Consider the following 23631-nt stretch of genomic DNA (forward strand, 5'->3'; position numbering starts at 1 on the left):
TAAGTCTAAATGAGCACACAAATATCCATTAAAACATTGGACAACTTTTGCAGACTCCAGATTTCATTCATCACCTCAAGTCTTTTGAGAAAGGATCAGCTGACATGGGGCTGCTGAAGTATTAACCATGAATAACATACTGAGTTACTGTTACTAAGTGGATTGTGCTAAACTCAGTCAAAATCATAGTATCTAAAATCTTTTTTAAAAGGGTAAATGTGATATATATCATATTAACAAAACTGAGAAAAAATTAATAAGAAAGGTAAAAAAATTACCTCACTGAACTAAGAATACTTTAAGGAGAATAAAGGGTTTTTTTTAAATTCCAGAGGCTTTGAAATAAAGATAATATACAAATAAAATCAAGATTTAATTTGGTCCACTTTGGAAGTTGACAGGCATTTTTTTAACCCATTAAGTGCAATTAATGTAGCTAATCAGCTTCAATTCCACCTTTCTTGAAAAGCCAGCTGGTACAACTTATTGAGGTGAGGCCTGTTAAAGTGGTGTGACATGAATTATGTCTCTTTTCAGTGAAATCACGTGATAGGAATACAAAAGCGTAAGAATTACTGGATCAGACAAAAATCCAGTAAGCCTGGAATCCTATTTTGAAAGAGGAGTTCTCAAAGCAACATCAGCATTCTCTGAAGCAGAAAAGGTGACAAAGGTAGATGACACAAGGGCAGTGACATTACAATCCATTTTCTGTTCCATTGCTACACCTGACACTTTACTAGTAATGCTTTCCAGATCATTCATTAATGTATTTAACAGCACAGACTTAAGTGCCTTGCTGGTAACCTACTTCCACTGTGAAAATACCATGCACTTCTACCCTTTGCTTCCTAAGTCATAAACAGTTATTTATCCATTTGAGCATTCACCCCGTTCTCTCATGAAAACATCATTTCTTTATGAGCATTTGGACTGAAAGTGTTTGCATTAAATCTGGAAAACCAAGTTAAATATCTCAAATGAACCAACAATTTCATTAAAGACCACACAAACCAAAAATGTATTCTCTCAAAAGATCATACAGTTGGAGATGTATGAGGTTGGATGTTTGATCTATGAGCTAGCAGTGGAACAGTCACTTCTCATATACAGGCACTGTCCAGAAACTAACAATTAACACAGTTATATATGGAAAAAAAGACAATGATGCAAACATAAACAAAAAAAAAAGAAAAGAATCTTTCAGTTCTGACAACTTCAAACAGTCATCTATCTGAAATTCATGACCCAAGAACAGTATTAGACTAATGAACAGAGAGGGATACAAAATCAATCAACTTTAACCTAATCACGAATGAGTCTTACCTCTAAAGAAATAAGAAAAATGACATATAGAGAAAATTGAAAGGACACAAAGGAAGAATAATTGCTAAAGCTTGCATCTTAGACAGAATAAAGATATTTGTATTTCTCAAGACACCAAAAAACTGCATGCTAAGATAGCCATGAAGGCACCAAGAGAAGGATGCTCTTCAATCACAACAAAGCAAAATCACAAATTGTGACCAACTATATAAGTACTATAACATTATGTTCAGAGATACAATACCACAGTGTCTCATCTCAAGCTGAACTAACACTACTATCAACACTATGTGTTGATAAATGGCATTTACTGTAATTGTACAGCTATCCACAGCTTTTATTCAGCCCAGTATATTTTATCATAGACAGTATATACTGAAACTGAACTGAATCAAAATAAAAGGTCCACATCTAACAACCAGGTGATCTACCAACTATGTGGTATTACAACAGAAACAGCTTCTTAACAAAAGCACTGGATCAATTCCTGCCCTCATCAGCTCAGCAAGGGAACGTAAAATAGCTGCTATTTGACTTTCTTCCTTCAGGAATCCTGCCAAGTTGAGCACAACTGGTCACAGCAAGCAGATGAAGTACATTCCACTAATTCACACAAGATGCTAACGTTTCCCTGTCTGCTTCTCAGCAGCAGACAAAAACCTCTTACATCTCAATGGAACTTTGCCCAGTAAAAACAAGACAGAATTTTTATAAACAAACCCATCTTAAAACTGTAAATATACAATTTTTTCCCTCTATATCATGAATAGACTTGGCAAATTTACACAGCAGTTTTTAATAAACTTCATGAACAAGGTACAGAAGAGGACATACTATGATGACAGAAAACAAGTCTAAAGACATCTTAAGTAATTGTTTCCTTGAAGCCCTCAAAATCAGAACTCAAAAAGAGAATACAGATGTACAGAAGCACAGCAATTCTCATCTGTCAGCTTCTTCTATAGAGTCTGTGCCTCCATTTAAAAAAAAACCAAATACAGTTATTCTGAAAAAAGTCACAGATACACAGATGGAGGGTGGCAATTGCATCTACAAACAGCTTTAAATAATATCTTCAACACATCATTCATTTAATAAAGGGGCTAACTGATCTACTTTCCAGATCTCATGTAACAACTTAAATTAAAAACTTGTTAACTATTTACCTTCTCTGCAAAGAAAGGGTACATAGGGCAGCACATATCATTAATATCAATTCATCGGCATCAACAAATTGCAGTTGAAATAAGTTATTTTTATAATCTAGTCAAAACAACACTGAAGATCTCCAAAAACCTAGGAGTTAACTTAAAGAAGTGAGTTTATCACAGCAAAAATAATCCGTTCTGTTCAAATTTATTGTGAATTTTATATTATGCTATTTTGGTAATTAATGTTTGCATCCTTTATTTCATGAGTGGAACATGAAAGTTAACTTCTCAGAGGTCCAGCTGAAGATTTTCAAATACTACTTGATCACATCAAGACTGAAGGATATTTTTCAACTTAAACTTACTTTACATAAATATGTTTCCTTCTCTTGAGCAAACAGGAAAACTACATTTGAGAGAGAGAGAGAGAGAGAGAGAGAGAGATCTAAAAAGATGTAACTTCTGGTTTCTATTCCTTTAAGTGTTTTTTAATGACTGACAACTCATTTCCAGCCATCTTTTGACTGTAACTTAAACTGCCACTTCTGTACCTTGCTTCCTGATTCTGGGCTGCCTACTAATTTTTGATGGTATTCTAATAAAAGGAACCCTTCCTACAAATACACTTTAATAAAATCCTTTCTCCAAAGATTCAGACCCTTTTCAGTCTGAAATGCATAGAACTAAGTATATACTGGATTCAATGAACACATTAGCGGAGATTTCCACAGAAGCAGTAAAGAATTTTCTTCCTTTGGGCATCTGAAGAAAAGATGAACCTTCCAATATTTTAAGAAAAAATAATATAGAAAATCCACAGCTAAGAAAACAGAAACATGGTGAGTTATATGTTACAGCCAGAAGGGTGTTAGTGATACTGTTCAATGAATGCCCAGGAGGGCAGCCTAATAAACCAAATGTATTCAACATTTCTGGTTCTACTACATTTCTGAAGTGTTCCCATATTCCTATACCAACACGATCAGAATCCCATAAATAAAAAACAATAAAAATAAAAAACATAAATAAAAAAGTGTTCAAACAGATATTTTTAAAAATACATAAAATAAAAGGAAAATAATAGAAGTAAAACTATTTATTTATTTATTAGGGCAACTATATTCATAATAAAATTTCCATTTTCCTCTTCTAGTGTGCAGCTAACCAATTCTCATACACTCAACATACACTTTTGCTTGTACCCTTATAATAATGTTTGACCTTTCAGTTCCAAAATGCCAGAATCTATATTGGCACTGAACCGCAATTCATCTGGCTGACTGCAACAGCCTGTGCTTATCTCCTCTGGAGGAGTCAGCAGACAGACACACAACATTTGTTCAGCACATTACATGATTCTTGCAGTCCATTAAAATACCACATTGTATTGCACCAATGAAAAATGCAAATAATAATTTTCATTTGGAATAAAAAAAGCACAGCAGGTGCTGCAATGTGAGCTGAGTAAATTTCTTGTGTTTCACCAGAAATTTTTTGCTCTAACACAAACTGTTTCAGTTACATTGCATGACATCTACAGGTACAATTTTCTTCACTAAAACAGACTAAGCAGCTTCAGCTACAAGTGAGCAACACCTCTAAGTTTCTGTAGATAAATTTCAGCTCTTTCAAGAACTTTTAATATAAGCTCTAAACCAGCAAACAATCATGTTTAGTAATCCTTAAACTGCCAAGAACATATGCAGTAGGAAAAAAATCATGGGTGGTCCAGCTTTATTAATAAAGTTTTAATTAAACTACAATGAAAAAAAGAAAATGCATACTAATGAATGTACAATCCTGAATACAAGGACTGACAGTTCAGCTTTCTGTACTCTGAACAGTATTGACCTGAGCAATAAAAAATGAATGCAGTGGATCAGTACAGCTTTTGACATCAGATACCAGTGCCTCAGGGGATGCTGACCCAAAGCACAAGGAGTTTTAAGCAGCAAAGCCAGAGCAGCAACAATGTGTTCTACTGCCTCTTTTGGACGTGACACTCAAAAACAATTACCAAAATATACCTTGAATCGACAGAACTTTAGAAGGTATATTCTGTTTAGCTCTCTATAATGAAGGTCAGAAATAAAACACTTCGATCAGTTCAGCATATGCAGCTGAACACATATTGTATTTCATTTGTCCTTCCACCACTCAAGCACTCAATATCAAACACTGTTGTGCTGAAGGCCAATCTCTTCTGTTTCCAGAAGGTTTTTTTAATCCCTTCAAAATAAATTTTCAGTGCATATTATTAAACATCCTGAAAAAGACTTCTTATGGCCCTGTATTTAGATAGACTTTGTCCTTTAATTAAAAAGGAGATAAACCATCTACAGCTACTTTGATATGCACTATGGTCAAAATCCATAATAATTTTAAACTATTTTAACTGAATATTTTTCAATAAAAAACTGTCTGCATTAGTTAGAATAATTCCTTAAACATTACAGATTGTTTGTACATTTCTTTCTCATTTTCAGTGTTGCAGAACTGGGAATACTTCCCACGCTTTACATGACACAGGAATTGTCTGCAAAAATGAATTGCTGCATTTAGCTTAAGCTCATTTGAGGGAGGACACTAATGCTTTTAAGTGTTTATTGAGGAAATGTGTTTAATTTGTAATAGTGCCATCAGTCAGGCCGTGACATATTAGAAGTTTCATTTGCTGTCCTTTGCTCCTAAAGATTTAAACAGTTAGTTGCCTGATTTTGGCAAACTAGAAGGTATGTGATCTACACTTCATATAAACAATATATCAAATAAAAGCTATGATATTTGATAAAAGCATATCAAATGTGTTTAAAAGCTCAGTTGGCTTAGATTATATGACCTTACTTCCACTCTTTTCAGCATCCATTAGGACTTGGCCTTTCTCTTCACTACCCTACACCCTTCTACAGTTGCAATTTTTACTTTCATATGGCATACATGTCTCTGTATTTAAGCATCTTTCCAGATGCTCTAACTGCATGTTCCAACTGCAAAAATTCAGCCTTTCAACCATCTTCCAAGTTTTACTTGCCAAATAGCAGCTTTACATCTTTAAGATTCCAGCATTCACTCTACTGCACACCCATGCAAACTCTGCACCATTCTAAGTCACAAAGCTCATATCTTACATCTAAACTTTTGACAAGTCCTATTGACACCTAATGACATCCTCAGACTTCTGTATTTGAGTCACATTATTGTGCTCTCCTCTTCCTCTCATAATTCCAAAAAATAGATCATGTAAAGAGTCGGAGCAGTCTTGGCAAGCAAAACTATGCAGATCTTTGAAAAAGCAATTACTCTATTTCCAGTGGACACTTTCATAGCACTCTAGCAAAAAGCTTATTAATGCTAATATTAACTAGTTAACTAGCTTATTAACACTATTAACTAGTTAACCTGTTGCTTAACTAGTAATATGGATGAAAGGAGTTGCTACAAAATACACAGGGCAACAGAAAAAAAAAAGTAAAAGGCATAATATGCCTAATATACGTCTGAGAAAGGAATCAAGAAAAAGGAAATTTTGGTTGTATGGACTCTCACCTATGCTGGGTTAAAATCCAATTGGGAGAAAACTACTCTGGATACTTTCATTTGCAAAAGAATGATAGTAATTTTCATTGTTTTTTAGTTACCTGATAAGACAACTTCAACTAGGTCTCCTTCTTGGATATCTGCAGCTGATTTCACCAACTGGAGAATGTTTTCAGAGGTAGGGTCATGGCGGAAGAGCAAGATTTTGTCGTACATTCCATAAAAACCACATTCGGGAAACTGCAAACACAAACCCATGAGAATTCACTATGCTGTAAAACACATAACTGTAAAATACAAAACTGTAAAAACGTCTAATGAAATTTTGAGGGCAGACTGGATCACTTCTCACACTAGTACCAAATAGGTTATATATTTTTTCATCTATGAAAATATTTATCACTATATTCTGAAATGTTTTTACCACCAAGCAAGTAAGCTCATTTGCCTTTTTCTTCCTGTGAACAATGCAGTATCCACTAGGAAATGAGAGAGAAGTAAATGTATCTTGCAGCCACCACTGGTAACTTTTTCCTCACACGAGTTCCTGAGTAAGATGATTTAATTAGACCTGGAGCAGTTGTTTGGACTAGATGTTCTTTGGAGTGCCCTTCTAGTCTATATTATATTATTCCATGATTCTATGATCTCTCCCCAGATGTCTGCCCAAAAGATGCCTTGAAGCCAAAAGAAATATATTTTAGCTCTGCTTAAGATGCAATGCTTAAACAACAACTCAATATGAAATATCTGGTTTTTGAGCTCGAAGTTACCAGGCACATAAAACAATGTTTCAAAACAATATTTCAAAATTTAATCATAATCTTTTGTTTCAATGCAGAGAAACTGGAGCTTCAAAATCATATTAAATCCTATTTAAACTAAAAAAGGTTTTTTTAAAAACTCTGAGGTTATACACTGGAGATTATCATCTAGGTGACTTTTTTCCTCTTTTTTTTTTGTTTTCTGAAGCAAAAAAAATTTGTGCTTTCTTCATACTCCCAGCCTAAAGAACTAAGACTTTGTTCTGAAAACACAACCAAGAAACCTTTTTTGTGTTACAGGAGAATCCACTCAATTTTACATCAATGCACTACTCCATGTTTTGGCAACATGCAATGAAAAAAACACAATGACAAGTACAGCCAGAGAAATAAACTGGTATGTTTTGAGGTTATACACAAACACAGTGGTATTCCTAAGAATTTTCTTTATAGAGGCAGTGAAATATTATTCAAAATGGGAACTGCTGATCCTTTTCAAAAACTGCAAAATTTTCCTCATTTCACTGGATTTCAGAAATACCAGAGGCATTTCCCTCTAAATTCATTATGATTTAAATTGCTTGCTCTCTCTTTACATTCCCATTCCATTTGCTTTTTTTAAATATCTCAACATTTTCTACCTAAAAAAATATTTGCAATATTACACATTCTATGTATGTATGTAGAAATATGTGTATCATGAGGTACAAGTTATTATATTCTGTAGAAAAAAGTAAATTCAACCACAGCATTTTTTGATAAATTACATACAAGAAATCTTCTGTTTGAATTAGTTTTCCCCAGATACACTACTCTCATGTCAAAACAGTCATTTTGATGGTGTGATTCTCAAACATTATATAAGGACCACCTGTTGCAACAGTGACAGAAATTCCCTCAGCTAAACTTATTCTTGCCAACAATAATGCTGATAGGCACAGACCAAAGTAAACAAAAAGAAGCCACGATGCTTTTGGTATTACACCAGTACAAACAGCATTCAGTTCTGCTAAACAGGAGACAAAGCAGGGAATTTATGGTATTGGAGCTAAACTCCCCAATAGCAACAGAAGGCCTTCTCTCACTGCAATAGCTGCTTAAAGCAGAATTCTCAGAGTTAAATGGTCATTATAATGGCCATAGTGAGGAAATACAGCACATCTGTAAGAATCAGGAGTGGAAGACTTGCTTACAGATTCAGAAACAGGATGTATTTCTGGCTGCTTAACAAGTCTTCAGTAGCAATTAAGATATCAAAGCTGTCCATAAACACCTTGTTTGCCTACTCCAAGTGAGAAGCAAAATGAATCACTTTAATGGCCTTTCAGTATGCTTCAGTCAAAGGTGCCTTAGTTTACAAGTGTAACTGGGTAAATGACCTTTACAGCATAATAACTTGCTTAACTGCCACAGTTTAGCTGTGTATTTCAAACATCTCCTGCCTCCCCCTTTTTAGAAACAGAAATATTCGATTTTTAACGTGATCGATTACCAGAAATTCTAGGTTCAAGATTTAAAATTTAGCAAAATTACTAAGTCAACTCAACTCTATCCTCAGTGTTATTTATTAGATACCCTCCTGTCTTGGTTTGAGAAAATGAAGGGAAACACTCTAAAATGAGTTCTCCCCCTTTGTTTTAACCAATCCCTTTCCACCAATAAGCAGAAAGAAAATATGACCAGATATAAGTGAAAAAATAAATTTGCTAACAAGTAAAACTGCAACAGGCAAATAACAGACTTTTATTCCAAACATTGAGCATTAAAAGAAATGCTGTCTAAATACCTGTATAGAACATATCTTATATGATATTGTAGTAGTTTTTATGGTAAAAACAGGAAGTGCTACTAGCATTTGAAGTCACCTGTATGTAATAAGCACACTGAAACTGTGTGCTTCTTTTATTTTCTAAAAATATTACATCACGATTATCTAACCCATAAGACTTTAAAGAAATACAAAATAAAATTATGTTTTCAGATGAAAAAGACTGCTGATCAGGATCTCAAGTTATTATAAGTCAATTTTTTACTGCCCAGATTGTGGGCACTTTGGCAGCAGATCATCCATAAAACAGAGTAAGAGGAGCACTAACCTTTCCTCAGCAGATATAACACAGAAGCAATGAAGTGTTTTTACCCTTAGCAACTGTAAATCTCAAGAAAATCCACCAAAATATTTTTACCAATAACCATATAGAAGACAAGTGATTATGCAAATTCTGGATTTTCAATTAAAAAGCCTTCAAGTGTTACTACAAAAAAAAAAAAAAAAGATTCAAATTTCAATAACTAGAACATCTAATTTTAAATATTCAATAATTCATTTAATCCACTATCCATCATATCAGTCAGTAATTTCAATGGCATTGGTCCCTCCACATGCGAATATGAGCTGAACTATGTACAGTCATAACTGTTATTAACAGTTTTTCTCAAAATAAGGATCAAAGAGCGGCTGACAGAAGAAAATGTTGGTTATATTTAACACTCTATTTATTGTGACAATCAAATGGTTTTATTATTAAAGACAGAAACTTTACAAGACCTGATATATCTAAATGCTAACATATTTCCAAATTGAATTGTGAAGCTTTCAAAAATTAATTAATAATAACAAATCATATACACGGTTATCTGAATGGAAACCTACTCTGCCTCCTTTTCTGGTAAACCACAATTTAGAATGGAAATTAACTTCAAAGAAAGATAAGAGTCTCTAAGGTGAGACAACACTTCACCTGTTTGGTTTAATAAATATGTATTAGAAAGATTAGCATAGTAGCTATGTCAAATGAAAACCACATGAAAAATAAATTTCTTCCACTGAAGAACTTAACCTAGAAGAACTGGAAAACATATACTCTAAACAATGATGATGCTTCATTTCAATTAATAATGTGGTCCAATAGTCAAAAAAGTCTGTTTCTGTGATAATTTTGCAAAAATACTTCTTTTGACATAATAAAATTGAAACATACAGGCAGACAGATACTCACTGCTAAGAGTGAAAAAAAAGTCATCTTCCTGTTTTTGTCTTTTTATATTACTACAATTTTGCACATCTTCTGTAAGGGTTAGTTTCTGTTGCTTTATTCTAGGAAGTCATGACAGTTGTTTTTTCACTTTTTTCAGTCATCATTGAACTTTTCCTTAAAATTAAATTTAACTGTCTCTTTTAGTGATGACTGTTTTTTTTCTTCTAGATTAGTTAGGTTTTTAGAAGCCCTTAGTGATTTTCATATCAGCATCAGCAACAAAAACTTTGATAAAATCTGGAATTCTTTTACAGCACCAAGATATTGATCCAGCACACATAAGGGCTGTGGGCTGAACAATGTCTTCACAGCATGTGAAGAAGCTGAGTCACACTGAATGTTTGTTAACTTAACTGGCTAAAACACAAGTAACCTTGATCTAACTTGAACAAGACTGTTGATCTGACCCTAACATACATAAATAAACAAGTAAATAAATAGTCTTACATCAATATTCCTGTTTTAGTATAAAGATATACACATACAAAACTTCAACAATCATCTCAACCAAACTGAAACATTTTTCTTTTATAGTCTTAAAATAAGAGTGCACTTTATTTTTAGAAGTCAGAATTTCCTTTCTCTAGAGGTCAGAGCACAGCAAAATCATAACCCTGAAAAGCCAATGTTTCATTAAGAGGACTGCCTAAATTTTCACTTGGTTGTGGCAGTCATTATTAACTCTTTAGCAAAACTCAAGAGATTTTTAAAAGGCTCTATTTACCAATGCTATCATGAAAATATTAGTCTTATGCATAAAGAAATATCACAAGACTTCAAGGTTTTGTGGCAAGAAACATCAGTTAGTGTTCAAAGACTTCCTCCACACTTACACCACTACAGTTACTACAAAGGAACACAAACTCTGGAGTTTAAACAGAAGTTTAAAGGACGTTATACAGAATAATGTAGCAACATCTGAGTACAAACAGGAGGTGGAGCTTGTTCCAGCAGCAGTGGCATCTCCACCTCAATCCAGGATATCACATTCCATGCTTAAGACATCTCAGAAATGGCGACTCACCCTAGACCTTTCCAGTAACTTCATTTGCACTTGCCAGGCAGACAAACAGCAAGGACAGGCAACGAATTATTTCCTAATCTTTTTTTCCTTATTTTTTTATTTTTCCCAGGCAATCAGTCTTCAGTTATATAGGGAGGAAAAGGAAAATATAGCGAGTAGTACCAATCAACTTGATGCTGCCTATGTTGCAGTACTACCCAAGACAGGCTCAGGTCAAACCCGTTTGTCACAGGTTCAGAAAAACAGACAAATGATGCGTCTATCCCTATGCCTTTCCAAATCAAGAACAAATATCTTGATTTGGAAAGGCAAAGGGGCAACTGAAGAAATCTGGAAAGGTGAGGAAGAGATGACCAGAGCAAGAAAAATACCCTTGGAAGAGAGACACAGGAAAGACCTTGATTGTCTCATGACCCTTGAGGATCGCCAAGAGCCAAGATTCACAAGGGTTAAAGTGGTAAATGGGAACAGCAATATAGGTCTTTGATCCCTTTTTGCCTTTGCATTCCTAAAAATGTATTAGCAATTTCCTTCCAAGCTAACTGCTAAGTGAAACAGACAAGTTACTAAGAATATACTGACTATACCAGCCAGGAACCATTCTCTGGATCCACAGCTAAGTGGCATGGAAATGGCTCACAGCCACACAGATGACCTCTTTCCCCAGAAGCAGGGAGATGACATTGCCACTCCTTATTTTAAACAGTCTCTTACACATGCTAGGACCCAAACTGTCTGAGCATCATCTGAAGGAATGCGATTTGGCACAGATCAAACTGCATCAGGAAGCATGCAATTAAACAACTGAAAAGTTTATGTGATTTTGGGCCAATGCTTGAGCCTGTATCCTCATTTCAGTTTATTTATAAATATATTTTTAGATATAACCTCAGAGAGCGATCACCATGTGGTACATTCTGAACATCAGTGAAGCTTCCTAATGCTTTACTGTGGGCAGCATCATTCCTTACTTACAGTATTCATTATTCCTTTTACATTTTTACTACAATGATTGATATACAAACATGCTTTATAAAGGACTCATTACCTGTAGAATACCAGTTATATTAATATTGGAAGCTGCTTATATAAATATATATAAGCAGCTTCCAAATGGGCCATCTGAAAACACCAAACTTCTTATTGACTGCTTCATGGTGTAAACAGTATTTTAGATAACAAATACATACATACAAACATTTTTCTATCTCTGCAGCAGTGATCTGCTGCAGAAATCAGATTCTTCCATCTCTCTTACAGCAGGAACAGAGTATGTTGCCCACACATACTCACATGGACTGGCTGCAGAACAATGAAGATCCACAGAGTTAAAACACAGCTGAGCTCCTTCACAGAACTACTGAAGTTGAAAAAGAAAAATACGGCCATGGTGAAACATAAAAATATGGCTTTTCTGGAGAGAGCCTGAACGCTGAACAATCTATTCGTCAGCCTTTTTTAGTACAGGTTGTTTCCTACCCTGCCCATTCAGGGTAGGAGTTGTTTCCTTTGTATTTCTTCAAACAAACAGGTTCTCTTGCTACCTATGCTTCCTGTCACTGTATGTCAGTTTGCCTTCTGTCACGCAAATTGCTCACTGCCAAAATTACAGAGTATACACCACATTATTCATGCTACTTCCGTGCAGATTTAAGAACTCCCAGTTCCGGGCAACCAGACCTGAGTCTCCTCTCACTGCTCCTGGACTGTGTCTGGCAAGTGGCTGCTGGCTGGGGTCAATCCACCATGGCAACTGAACATGAAAAATCTAAAATAATAACACTTTTCCCTCAAACAAAGAGAACTTTAGCATAATTAGTGTTTCTCTATTTGTTCTATCACAAGATACAAATACATCTCCATTTCCATTGAAAATATTTGATATATTTTTCACTGAAACTTCTATGGAAGTACTTTATTCTGAATTACCACATGCAATGGATTACCAAAAATATGTTGATTGTCTTTGAAGTTGATTTTCATTGATAGCATACAAAGGCTACCTTAATTTAAAGTAGCCTTTGTCTCTCAGATATAATGTCTCTTCTCCAAGACTAATCTTTTTTACTATTATTTCCTCAGCATTTTGTGAATATTCTATTAAAACTTCCAATGCAATGGAGACAATGCAGAGTCAAGAAGCTGTAAAGAAAGAATAAGTTCAATAACTCAGAAATTGAGAAAACACTCAATTTTGTCACATAAAAATCCTATAAGTCAATGTCCCATGCAAATCAAAACACACTTGCATAGCTGACTGCTCTGTCATGTAGATTAAGAGGGTAATTCAATAGAAATATTTAGAAAAAAAAATTGCAATTAAATCACAAAGAGACTCAGAATATAAACTGGTCTTTGCATCCTGTTGGTGGCAAAAATATTATCACATCTACCACATCTGCATATACAGCATTATTGAATTGAAAATTTTCATGAGCAGAAGCACTGAGGGAGACCACTTTGAGTTTCTGTCTTCTCAGTTGTTTCGTGCTGAGAGTTTGAGATCTACGCTGATCTATTCATCCACATTTCTCTAAGACAACAGGGGGACCTCAGCAGAAAGGCTCCCACAGTTCCTATACACATTCTCTGTGCAGCTCAACACTGTCCACCCTAGTGTAGAATCATGGAGCTTCCTGTGCAATGTTTAGGAGAAGAACGTGACAACAAGTGCCAGATTGTTGACAGGCATGCATTTATATAGACACTTCACGAACAGATTGCATTTCTCACCAAGGAGGTTGAGAAATGGAGCAGAAACTTCCGTGCCCTTCAGCAAACAGGCAGAAAAAGGATGATGAATCACTAAAAAAATTCAAGTGTTTTTTTCTAGTTCCATTAACATAAAACCATCTAAAGAGCCCCTTCTCACAAGTATTGACTGCTTCTGAACCTGTAGTCTTACTAGTTCTATGCCATATACTACATCTGGGATTCGTAATTTAAGAAAGATTAAGAAAACAATTCAAGAGCCAATTCCATACACTATTAATAAAATAACCAAACCAAAACAAAACAAACCCCAAACCCCCCATTTCTGTGAGAGTCTACCACCAGATATGTTCCAGCATCATTTTTTGATGCATTACATCAACTCAGGAGACTCAGTCACCAGTCACGTACCTCACTCAACAGACTACACAGATGTAGAACAAGTGTCTTTGATCTTTTTACAGATTGCACAACACAAACTGCTTACATGCAGTCAAAGCTTCTGTTCCTGAGGTAAGAGATCTCAAAAGATCTAATGAAGGTAAGAGACCTTTCACTTCCTTATACCTCTGCTGTACTTTCAAAATCAACTTCATTTCCTTCCAGATAGATGCCAGTCTACATAACTGCTTAAAAATATTTTTTTGTTTTGCACAGAAACAGGAAACAAAATATCTCTGATCAAGAGTACTATTTTAAATAAAGTATTGCAAGTATGTGGTTTACTCCTGAAAAAGCAGAATTCCCACACACTTTAAGTAAAATATTAAGAGAGAAACTGAAAACTAGTTACTCTTTCATCCCCTCCCAATATTAATTCTATATTTCAGGAAATACACTAAGAGTCATTTGAAAAATACTTGTAAAGGGCACTCTCATACTGAATGTGACAGAAATGTGAATGTTTAATGGTCATATTGGTTCAGTTTTTAATACTAATAATTAGTTTGCTCCTTAGTTGTCAGTTTGGCTTCCATTTATTACTAATAATTAGGATCCTTATTAATAAAGGACAAAACTTCCATTTATCAGTAACTAGTGTCCTTTTTAATAAAGCATAAAGTGACATCACCAAGTGGTGATTAGCCCAAAAAGAATTAGGCAGCCCAAAGGATTACTGGGCTGCCTAATTCTGTAAGGACTATAGTCAGGAGGGAATTCTAGCAGAAGAAAAGGCTGAGGGCACTCATGCTGGACACCAGTTCAAACATGAGCACACATGCCTAGAACCAGGTCTGTATTGGGCATAAGATAACTAACTTAGAAAAAACAACTCATAATGCCAGGTTATACACACTAATTCCCCATTCCAAAACATTACAAGGAAGCTGTCCATAAGAGCTAGTAAAAACATTAGGACAAAAGTGCCTGTAAATTATTGTTTTATGCAGATTTAGCATTGCTTTGTAGCTCTGAGTAAGCCATGTCATAGGAAGTTTTGAGTTTCATTGTCTCCAACACCCAAAAGGATTTCCCTTGCCAAACACCTGTTTAGGGATAGGAAAACAACATGAGGTTTTTTCTTTTTTTAACATGACAAAAAATGGCAGCTTTTATATAGTAATACAAAATCTATATATAGGCTTCTAGAGAGTGAATCATTTGGGAAGAGGCCATTTGGGTTCCACACCTTCCTACCTTAGCATTTCAAAGGTGGAGTGTACAACTTTCTGAATGGACTCCTAATCACGATACCAGGACACTGTCAGTAAAGAAAATGAAACCACTGAAAGGAGAATGGATCAGAAGCAGATCACAACAAAGTTTCTGTCTCTGTAATGGGATCATTCGCACCCAGTGCTTCCTTTAGTTGTAGGTATTCATTGCAGGAACACACAGCACAAAGAGGCATAAAGATTCACATATGTTTAAGCCTTCTGTTAATCTAGAAACACACAAAAGATAAGTATATGAATAAACCTTAAGGATAATTTTCTCTTTTTTTATTGCTTTCAAAACAATAACTGCATTAAACACAGAAATTGCCAGGTCACAAAAAGGAGCTTTTAAGTTATGTCCTCCATATATCTATATACATATATAGAACTATAATGTTCAAAACAGAAACTTGATAGCAACAGATATAAATAGAAAACATGAAGAGTTGTAGAAAACCAAGGAAGAGGCCCAAAGTAATGTGGAAATATCACTGTCAGCACACTTAAAGCACACTAAAAATTTTGCTAATACTTTAGGAACAAAAAGAACTTTAACAATTCTACCACCCACATAGATTTATCAATCACCTTCCCATTTGGGGAAAAGATATTACTGAATATTAATGATTAAACACTTTGTACCCTAGCATCAGTTGATATGGATGCTGGAGAGGACTCACAAAAGCTGTACGCATATTTTCAAGTCCAAAAAGGCAAAACTGAAATAGCTGAAAAGTCAGTGATTGGGTTCTAGAGTAATCAAGATGAAGAAAACTTATTTGCTCCTCTTCATAAAGGGGCACAGAGCTGTAGGCTCCTCAAAATAATAGAGCAAATGAAAACATGACAGACACTATTACTATTTAACTACCTTTGCTTTTGCAGAACTAGATAACTTGGTTATGTAATGAGGAAAATGCAAGCATAGCTTAACACTGACACAGATTCAGTCTTTGCAAAATATTATTTCAGACACATGGAAACATGGAATATAAACTGCTCTGATGTAAAAGGGACTCTATTCTAAAAAACAACAATGAAATTTAGTCAGTGTAATAGATCATTAGGTGAACATGCACTTAAACACATGTAGTGAACATAGTTTTTGCCATAAATTGGGGAATATCAAAAGCATATGGATTTACTACCTTTGCTTTTGGCAGTGATATAAATGCAATCAGAAATCTTCTCACACCAAGCATTTAAAATTTAAAAAACTAGGCCATTGGCAAAAGGATTCAGGAAGGACTAATAGAATAATTAAGGAACTGAAAGACATGCTCTCCCGTCCATGGCAAAAGGGGATTAAACTGTTTAATTTCTAAAGGCAGGTCAGGATTTGATAATCTTTGATAAGCATCAGTCCTAGAAAGTGAAATCTGATTTTCTATTGATTCATCTGCCTAGCAGACAAAGAAACTGCAAGTTCCAATTTCTAGCAGCTGAGGCTATGTAGAATTAGATTACACAACAATTATTTTGCTGGTCCAACTTCTTTTCTCGCTTAATTTAAGTATCTAAAACAAATGCTTAGTGAAAAACAAATATGGCTGTGCTATTTCCACATTATAGGATTTTTGTTTCTAATAGAGACACTGTATTTAAAAAGGAGTTAATTTAGACAACTCCTATGGCTTTCTTATACAAAAAGGTATTGGAACAAATTACTATAATGTCATATTCTGCAACAACACTCAGTGTAAGGCTAAATTGGAGAGATTGCCTAACAGATTTCTTGGGACAAACAGGAGGTGGAGCTTGACACTTCTCAGAACATCCTTTTCTTTCAGTCTCAGGGCATAAAAAGAGGTATTTAATACAACAGGTATCTGAAATTATCCTGACACCTCAAATGTCATCAGTCTTGTTCTGTGTGTCCAAAGACAGTCCAAGGATCAGCAGAAAAAATTTTGCAGAATGTGCTACAAAAGGTGAAGATGAGTTGAAAGAAGATAGACAGAAGGAAACTTTGACAGTCCTTACTTCTGCCTCTAGATAGGCAGTAATACATGCATATAAAGTGAATTAAACTTCAATATCAAGAGAAAAGGATAGCTTAAACACCAGCAATATCTTTTGGAGGGTGCGTGTGATATTTCCATCACTGGAGGTTCCCAGAACAGGTTAGACAAAGATAGGTGCAGACAGAGCTCATTCTGACTTGAAATAGGAAGAAATCCTTTTGGGTCTTTGAAAGTCGGTATCTCTCCTGTAAGACATAAAAAACTCCCAACTTCCAGTGCAAAGTAAGGAAACTATGTAATATACATTCCCATGTTTAATGTTCCTTTCTGCAAATCACATTCCTGTGACTTTCCTTTCTGATTATCTAAAACTCCCATTGTAAGTTCAACTGGATAAATACTTCCCCATTTTTTACTCTGAACGGTTGTGCAGAGCTCCTAAATAGCTGCCAGATTTCACAAGGGAAGTATTTGCATCTCAGCGTGGGTGAATACATGTCCACCCCCATCCAACTAGTACTGACAGATTATTTGACAGTTTAGTTTCAGTCAGACCTATCTGCCTCAAGAATATTTTTAAACATCAAGACAAAAGTTGTCTTGGAGTTTAATGTGTCTGGGATGTGCATCTTTGAAAACATGCATCTAACACATGAAATGAGCACACTGTCAACCCTAAACTCCTGCATGGGTTTGGTTGTTCAAATATCCACTTCCATCATATTGCCCTACTTAAGTACTTAATTCTTCCAGTACAGAATTTCACACTCATTAAATTTGACTTCTTTCACTACCATAAAGAGGATATTTGACACTATTGTTCTCGGGCACAACAAGGGACTGGAACATTTCTCGTGGCTCTTCCCCTCTAATTTTAAACTTTAGGTAGCTTCCTCCCTATTGTTTTTGAAGAGATGGAAGTTCTTCTGCTGCTAAAAAAATGATAAATGCCTTTGTGAAAAGACATTGACTTAATCATGTCTCTGAATATTTAATTTCAACTGTTGGCTCCTGCCTTCCTGAAAACTCTATTTTAAAAAAGTCTTTTTTAATGCACTATCCATTCATTGAGCAGTGTTACAATTTTCAGTTCTGGAACTGTTCCACAACTGATGCTAGAAGTTTTTAAGAAAGCTTCTTTTTTTCCTCTTTTATAGTCATCTTCCGAACAATTTTTTAAACAAGGCCATAAAATAAAGATTTTTTTTTCTTACTTAAAATCAGAACAGCTAACTTACAAATGATGCAGAGAAGAAATTTACACTGAGAACAAAAAAGTGAATCAGCTCCTTGAAGCATCTTGTTCACAGGGTATTTTCATACATTAAAAATATATCACTTAGAGCAAGGAAATTATGGCTTCCTTCCTTTCATAGAGAAATTGAAGTCTTTGGCATTAACCACAATATTTGAAGAGCACTACAAGCAAAGTCAAAATTCTATTCCTGCCAGGGAAAAAGCAGCTGTCACAAAGTTAGAAAACTTTTTAGACCTTCATTTAACATATAAAGAAACCCTTCTAAGTTCTAAAAACAAACCAGTCATTGTAAAATAATCTTATTTGCTTGAAGTCTCGGCCATTTGGCACCCAGCCAGCCAGGGTGAAAAGACAGACACTTAATATACAAAGATCCTAGCAACTAGTAGTCTGCAGGGAGCAGGGGATTGTATTGCCAGCAGCTGAGTGATCAAGATCTCATACACTGAGAAGGAATATACAAAACTGTGTGTTCATGGGCCACCTTTGTCTTTTGGAATAGATCAGAGGCAGGAAGATGGGCAGTGAAGTTCATAGTCAAAGGGGGCAGACACCCGTATGTCCCATAAGCTGTGTGACCCTACAAATGTGAGTAGAAACATTAGGAGTTTAACTTCTGATGAAAGGAAAACAGAGGGACCAACACAGCTAGCCTCTTTCACCACCATTTTAAAATCTAGTAACTTAGTTAAGCTGCTTGAATTTTCCTCTCATAGCTGAGACACACATCTTTCCTGGCAAGACAAAAATACATTGAGAAGAGGCAACAAGTAAAGTGACAAGTTAAAAAAAAAAAGTAATGCCATTTTTTTATTCAAAAACAGTGGTGGTTAATCCATTTGGTACTGACCACATGCATTTTACTTGTGTGGCAGCACGCCACAAATTCTCAGTGCCCCTCACAAGGAGACTCCTGGCCCACAGATTCTGACAATATGCCAGAGTCCAAACCAAGCCAGCCTGGCTGCAGCTGGGTGCTTCTGCTCTCCACTCTCTCTGTGTGAAACCCACCAGTGTTTCCCAATACTGAATTCAAGGGCTCCATACAGAAACACCTACTGCCACATGCTACCTAACACCCTTCATGCCAACCAGCTCCAATACTTTACTCTCTCCACAAGCACTGAAAAGGTCACTATTATCATAAAACATTTTAATAATCATTTGGAAGTATAAAGCTACATAGTTTCCCATGACTTGTTCAACAGTTCTGATTCTCTGTAAGTGGCAGTATTCTTACTATGCACAATCAAAGCATGAAATAATGGATGGATGTGTTATTATGACAAACAGATCTGTTTCGCTGCATCAGATCCTCTGTACCTGAATAACAAAACTCGGGGGGGGGGGGGGTTGTCCTAGCAATGTTTACCAAAGTTCTGTACAGGTAATATTTGTGCTTCGTGAATGGCTTCTCATTTTTTTCCCCTCACACCAACAAGTACTTTTACTCAACTAATAACATATTATCAGCAGGTAATTTTGCCTCAATTATTTTTTGCCTTTAAACCCAGCAAGTGCACAACTGTGTGAGAACAAAGCTATAAACATTTCAAATAAGCGCTCATCTGACTGCAGTGATCAAGCATGCTAAGCTGAACTGCCAACATGTATAGCTTCAGCAACAACAAATGACATTTCAAAACCCTAAAGCAGTCACTGAAGAATGCTTCATGGGATATGTCACCTTTGATTCACTTTATGCAATGTACCATTAGAAACATACAGTGGTCATTAATTACTATGCTCCAATAAGGTAAATGAGCAGTTGAAACTGGATACAATGCACTGACATATCAGTTTGAATTTCTGGAATTTTCAGCAAGGTAAAATAACAGCTGAGGCCATGATTTTTTAAAGCATCTGGTCATTGCTCCTATGTACATAAGTGAAAATTGACCTTTAGGAACTAGATTAATTTGGTTTACATTTATTTCTTATTGCTGAGCTGAGCATTTGTAACCTGTACCACACTAAAACTTAAAATGTAATAAGAAAGCTAAAAAAAGTCAAACCTGTCCATTAAATGGATGCATATAAGCAAAGGTTCTATGTATATTGGATCACATTTTCCACACAAAAAGATTCACCAGCATCATCATTTCTACCATTGATAATTATGCATGGAAGGAGAAAGGGATTTTAATTATTCACATTCAAAACCCACTAAAAAATGAAGAAAAATTAACAAGTAGCAAAAAGAAGTCAGGTAAAGCCAAAGCTAAATATAGACCATTTTCTAGGGGCCAGGAACAATTTTGCATGCACAGACGTGGCACCATGGGCAGGTGCATATTTAAATTACAGGCACATGAACATTGTACTTCTTGTTTTCTGACCACTCCCTCCCTTCCTGCCCACTGCTCCCTCTTTGGACTGATCTGATTAGAGACTGAAGATCATCTCAGCCCACAGCCACAAACCTGCTTGCAGCAAAAAGTTCTGTTTACAGCCTACGGAAGTCTGTGCAGATAATCTCCCTCAACATGCAAAAAATACACCACAGAAAAAGGTAAATTACAGAGAAAACTGTAATAACTGGATGCTTACAATGATACAGCTGAAAATATAGATATAAAAAGGTTTGAGTAGTCTCGAAATAATCTAGAAATATTCTTTGCAACTGTGTATTTTTATTTACTAGTAAAAGGAAGAAGACAAAATGTTTTATGTTCTTTAGTGCAATAATACATCTGTCATACCTCACCATCACTCAGGATGTTTCCAATTTGCAAATTTACCGATATTTTGCTAAATCTTATCCTAATACAGTCCAGTTTCTTTTTTGTTCTAAAGCTTTTATAACCATGTAAGTGGAGGAAAGTGACCATTTTGCAGTGGTTGTCTCATGAAAAAAAAAAAAAAGCTGGCCAAATCACTCATAGCTACTCTGCCCACTCCGTATAACAACCAAGAGTCCATGCCAACTTCCCCACATCACATCAGCCTCCTCCTCCCTTCCCCTGAACTACAGCTGGATCCAAGAGAAAAGCATTTAATTTCACCCAAAAGCCCACACAACCAAAACAATGGAATCATCCAATCCTGAATGGAACTGGTTGTGTTTATGAAAAAGCTGAAGCTAAAAAAAAAAAAATAAAAAATCTACGCTGTTAAGATTAATTATGAAACAGAAAGAGAAGTCTTCACACTGGTATGTGAAAAAGTAAAAAAAAACAAAATAAAATTTGCCAATGATTACTTCTGCCAAGCTAGAAAAAAATTCCTCTTTGTTTAAAATGAAATATGCATAAATATACAGGAGTGACAAAAGACTATTTTTTTGCTTTCAGAGCACTATAATTTTACTTAAATGGTAGGTGTTCTTTCAAAACAGAATGGCATTTCAAAGAGACACCCAATCCTGTATTTTAAATGCAGCAGTCATCTCTGAAACAGGTTCTTGAAGAAAATTTCAAAATAGCAAGAAGCAAATTAGTCAAAAAACAACACTTAGCAACTCTTTTTTAATAAAAACATAATCATAAGGAAACATATTAACCTCTCCCTTCCCCCCTTCTCCTTCCTCCGAAGTCTGTGCCTGCACAAAGATATAAGAAGCCACTAAACCACAGGGTGCCATGCCTGCCAACCACAATGGCTGAATAGCTCGCCATGTATCAGCAGCATTTTACACAAATGTATTCCTTGAGATTTTGAAATAAATAAAAATGCACACAGCAAAATGATCACTGAAATTATATGAGAAAATTTTAAAATCTTTTAACAACGAATTGTTCTTTACTAAAAAAGATGAGTTTGTGTCGTCATACAAGCATACAATGCAATGCATCTCTTTACAGTGGCTTGAGTAGGTAATCAGCTCAAAAAGCTTTTTCCCTAATAAAAAAAGCAAAATTGCTACATAGATTAATTTCACTAATTGATTCTGATGTTTAACCTCTACAACTATGACTAGAGGAAGAAGAAAAACAAAGGAATATTGAAAAATCATTTAAACAACAAGAACATCAGGTTTGGTCAATGCCAGTGAATGAGTGTGATACAAGGAGAACAGGGCACAAAGTTCCTTGACCACAGATTTCAGAATTAGAATGAAGAAAACTCTTAATCTCATATTCAACAACTATCCCTCTCCTACCCCTAAAGAAAAGTAGAAAGAAACATTTCAGACTCTGTCATCTGACTTGGGTTCTTTGCAGGGCCTGACAATGAAAAAGGGCATGTATTTCACATTTCTATCCACAATTATATTATATCAAAGGCCACTGATAGTTCAAATTCAAAAACTTCTAAGGTTGATACATTTGTTTAGCTGTTTCATTTATGCCATGCTCACTCTTTTTAATATACTAGTGATTTCCTTTACACATCGCTACCTACTATATGAGCCAGTCTACCCTTTCAGCAATAAAACACAAAAATACTCTTTGACTGTTTGTTAATAAGACTGATAAAAATCTAGCACACCAGACCTGACAAGGTAGTGGTATCTTTTGTATGGCTACTAGCAGCACAAGGTGTAGCAAATATTCTAGGAATGAAGGAGACACAAAAAGTACATAAAATGAGACATTAAAGTACAAAACAATCTAGTGCTGTTATAGACTGCTCAAAAGGAAGTAAAATGCTAGGCTAGAAACTGGGACAGACATACATATGGACTAAACCCAAAGACTTCCAGCACCTGTACCCTGACTTCTGACACATGCTATATATAATTTTTATTTCTACCATTAGGGTTTAGTAAGTTTCATAATTTGTATAATTTGTGAAATGCATTGGAAAGCTCTGCTTCACCATATTCTTGTTGTCATCTCATATATTCCATGTGTTACCAGTACATTGCAGAGACACTGTTGCCTCCACTATCAGGAAAAACAGCAGTTATAAAATTCTGATTTAGACTGGCAAATCAAAAAAGAGTCAGGTCATGTCAAGAAGCCTCTTTAACCCCCCCCTTTTAACACATCAAAACTCCTTCAGAAACAACTTTTGTGTTCACAATCTCTTACTAAATTAGACATCAGCATTTGGCCTAGTATCCAGCAGAAATGTATTGTTAAACAATGGCCAGCTGACCTCACCTTCAACAGAAGCTAACTATGAGAATGGAAATGTGCCTCTACAGATAAAAATCTGCACCTTTGACTATAAGTATAGTTATAGTATATATTCAGTAAAGTGATCTGTTCATGCTTTAGTAAAAACCACTGGTAGAATTCAATGTAGGTATGA

At 35.3% G+C, this 23631-nt stretch overlaps 1 protein-coding gene across 2 annotated transcripts in view; it reads right to left on the reverse strand.

Moving 5' to 3' along the window:
• Positions 1-23631, reverse strand: part of PRKD1 (protein kinase D1) — a 115373-nt gene that overhangs the window by 52018 nt on the left and 39724 nt on the right. For both annotated transcript variants that reach the window (XM_066551624.1, XM_066551623.1), the window contains exon 2: positions 6116-6254. In XM_066551624.1, coding sequence (XP_066407721.1) covers positions 6116-6254 — 139 coding nt within the window. The remainder of the gene's footprint in view (positions 1-6115; positions 6255-23631) is intronic.

Source organism: Molothrus aeneus, chromosome 6 (assembly GCF_037042795.1).
Source record: "Molothrus aeneus isolate 106 chromosome 6, BPBGC_Maene_1.0, whole genome shotgun sequence".
Classification (NCBI taxonomy): Eukaryota; Metazoa; Chordata; class Aves; order Passeriformes; family Icteridae; genus Molothrus; species Molothrus aeneus.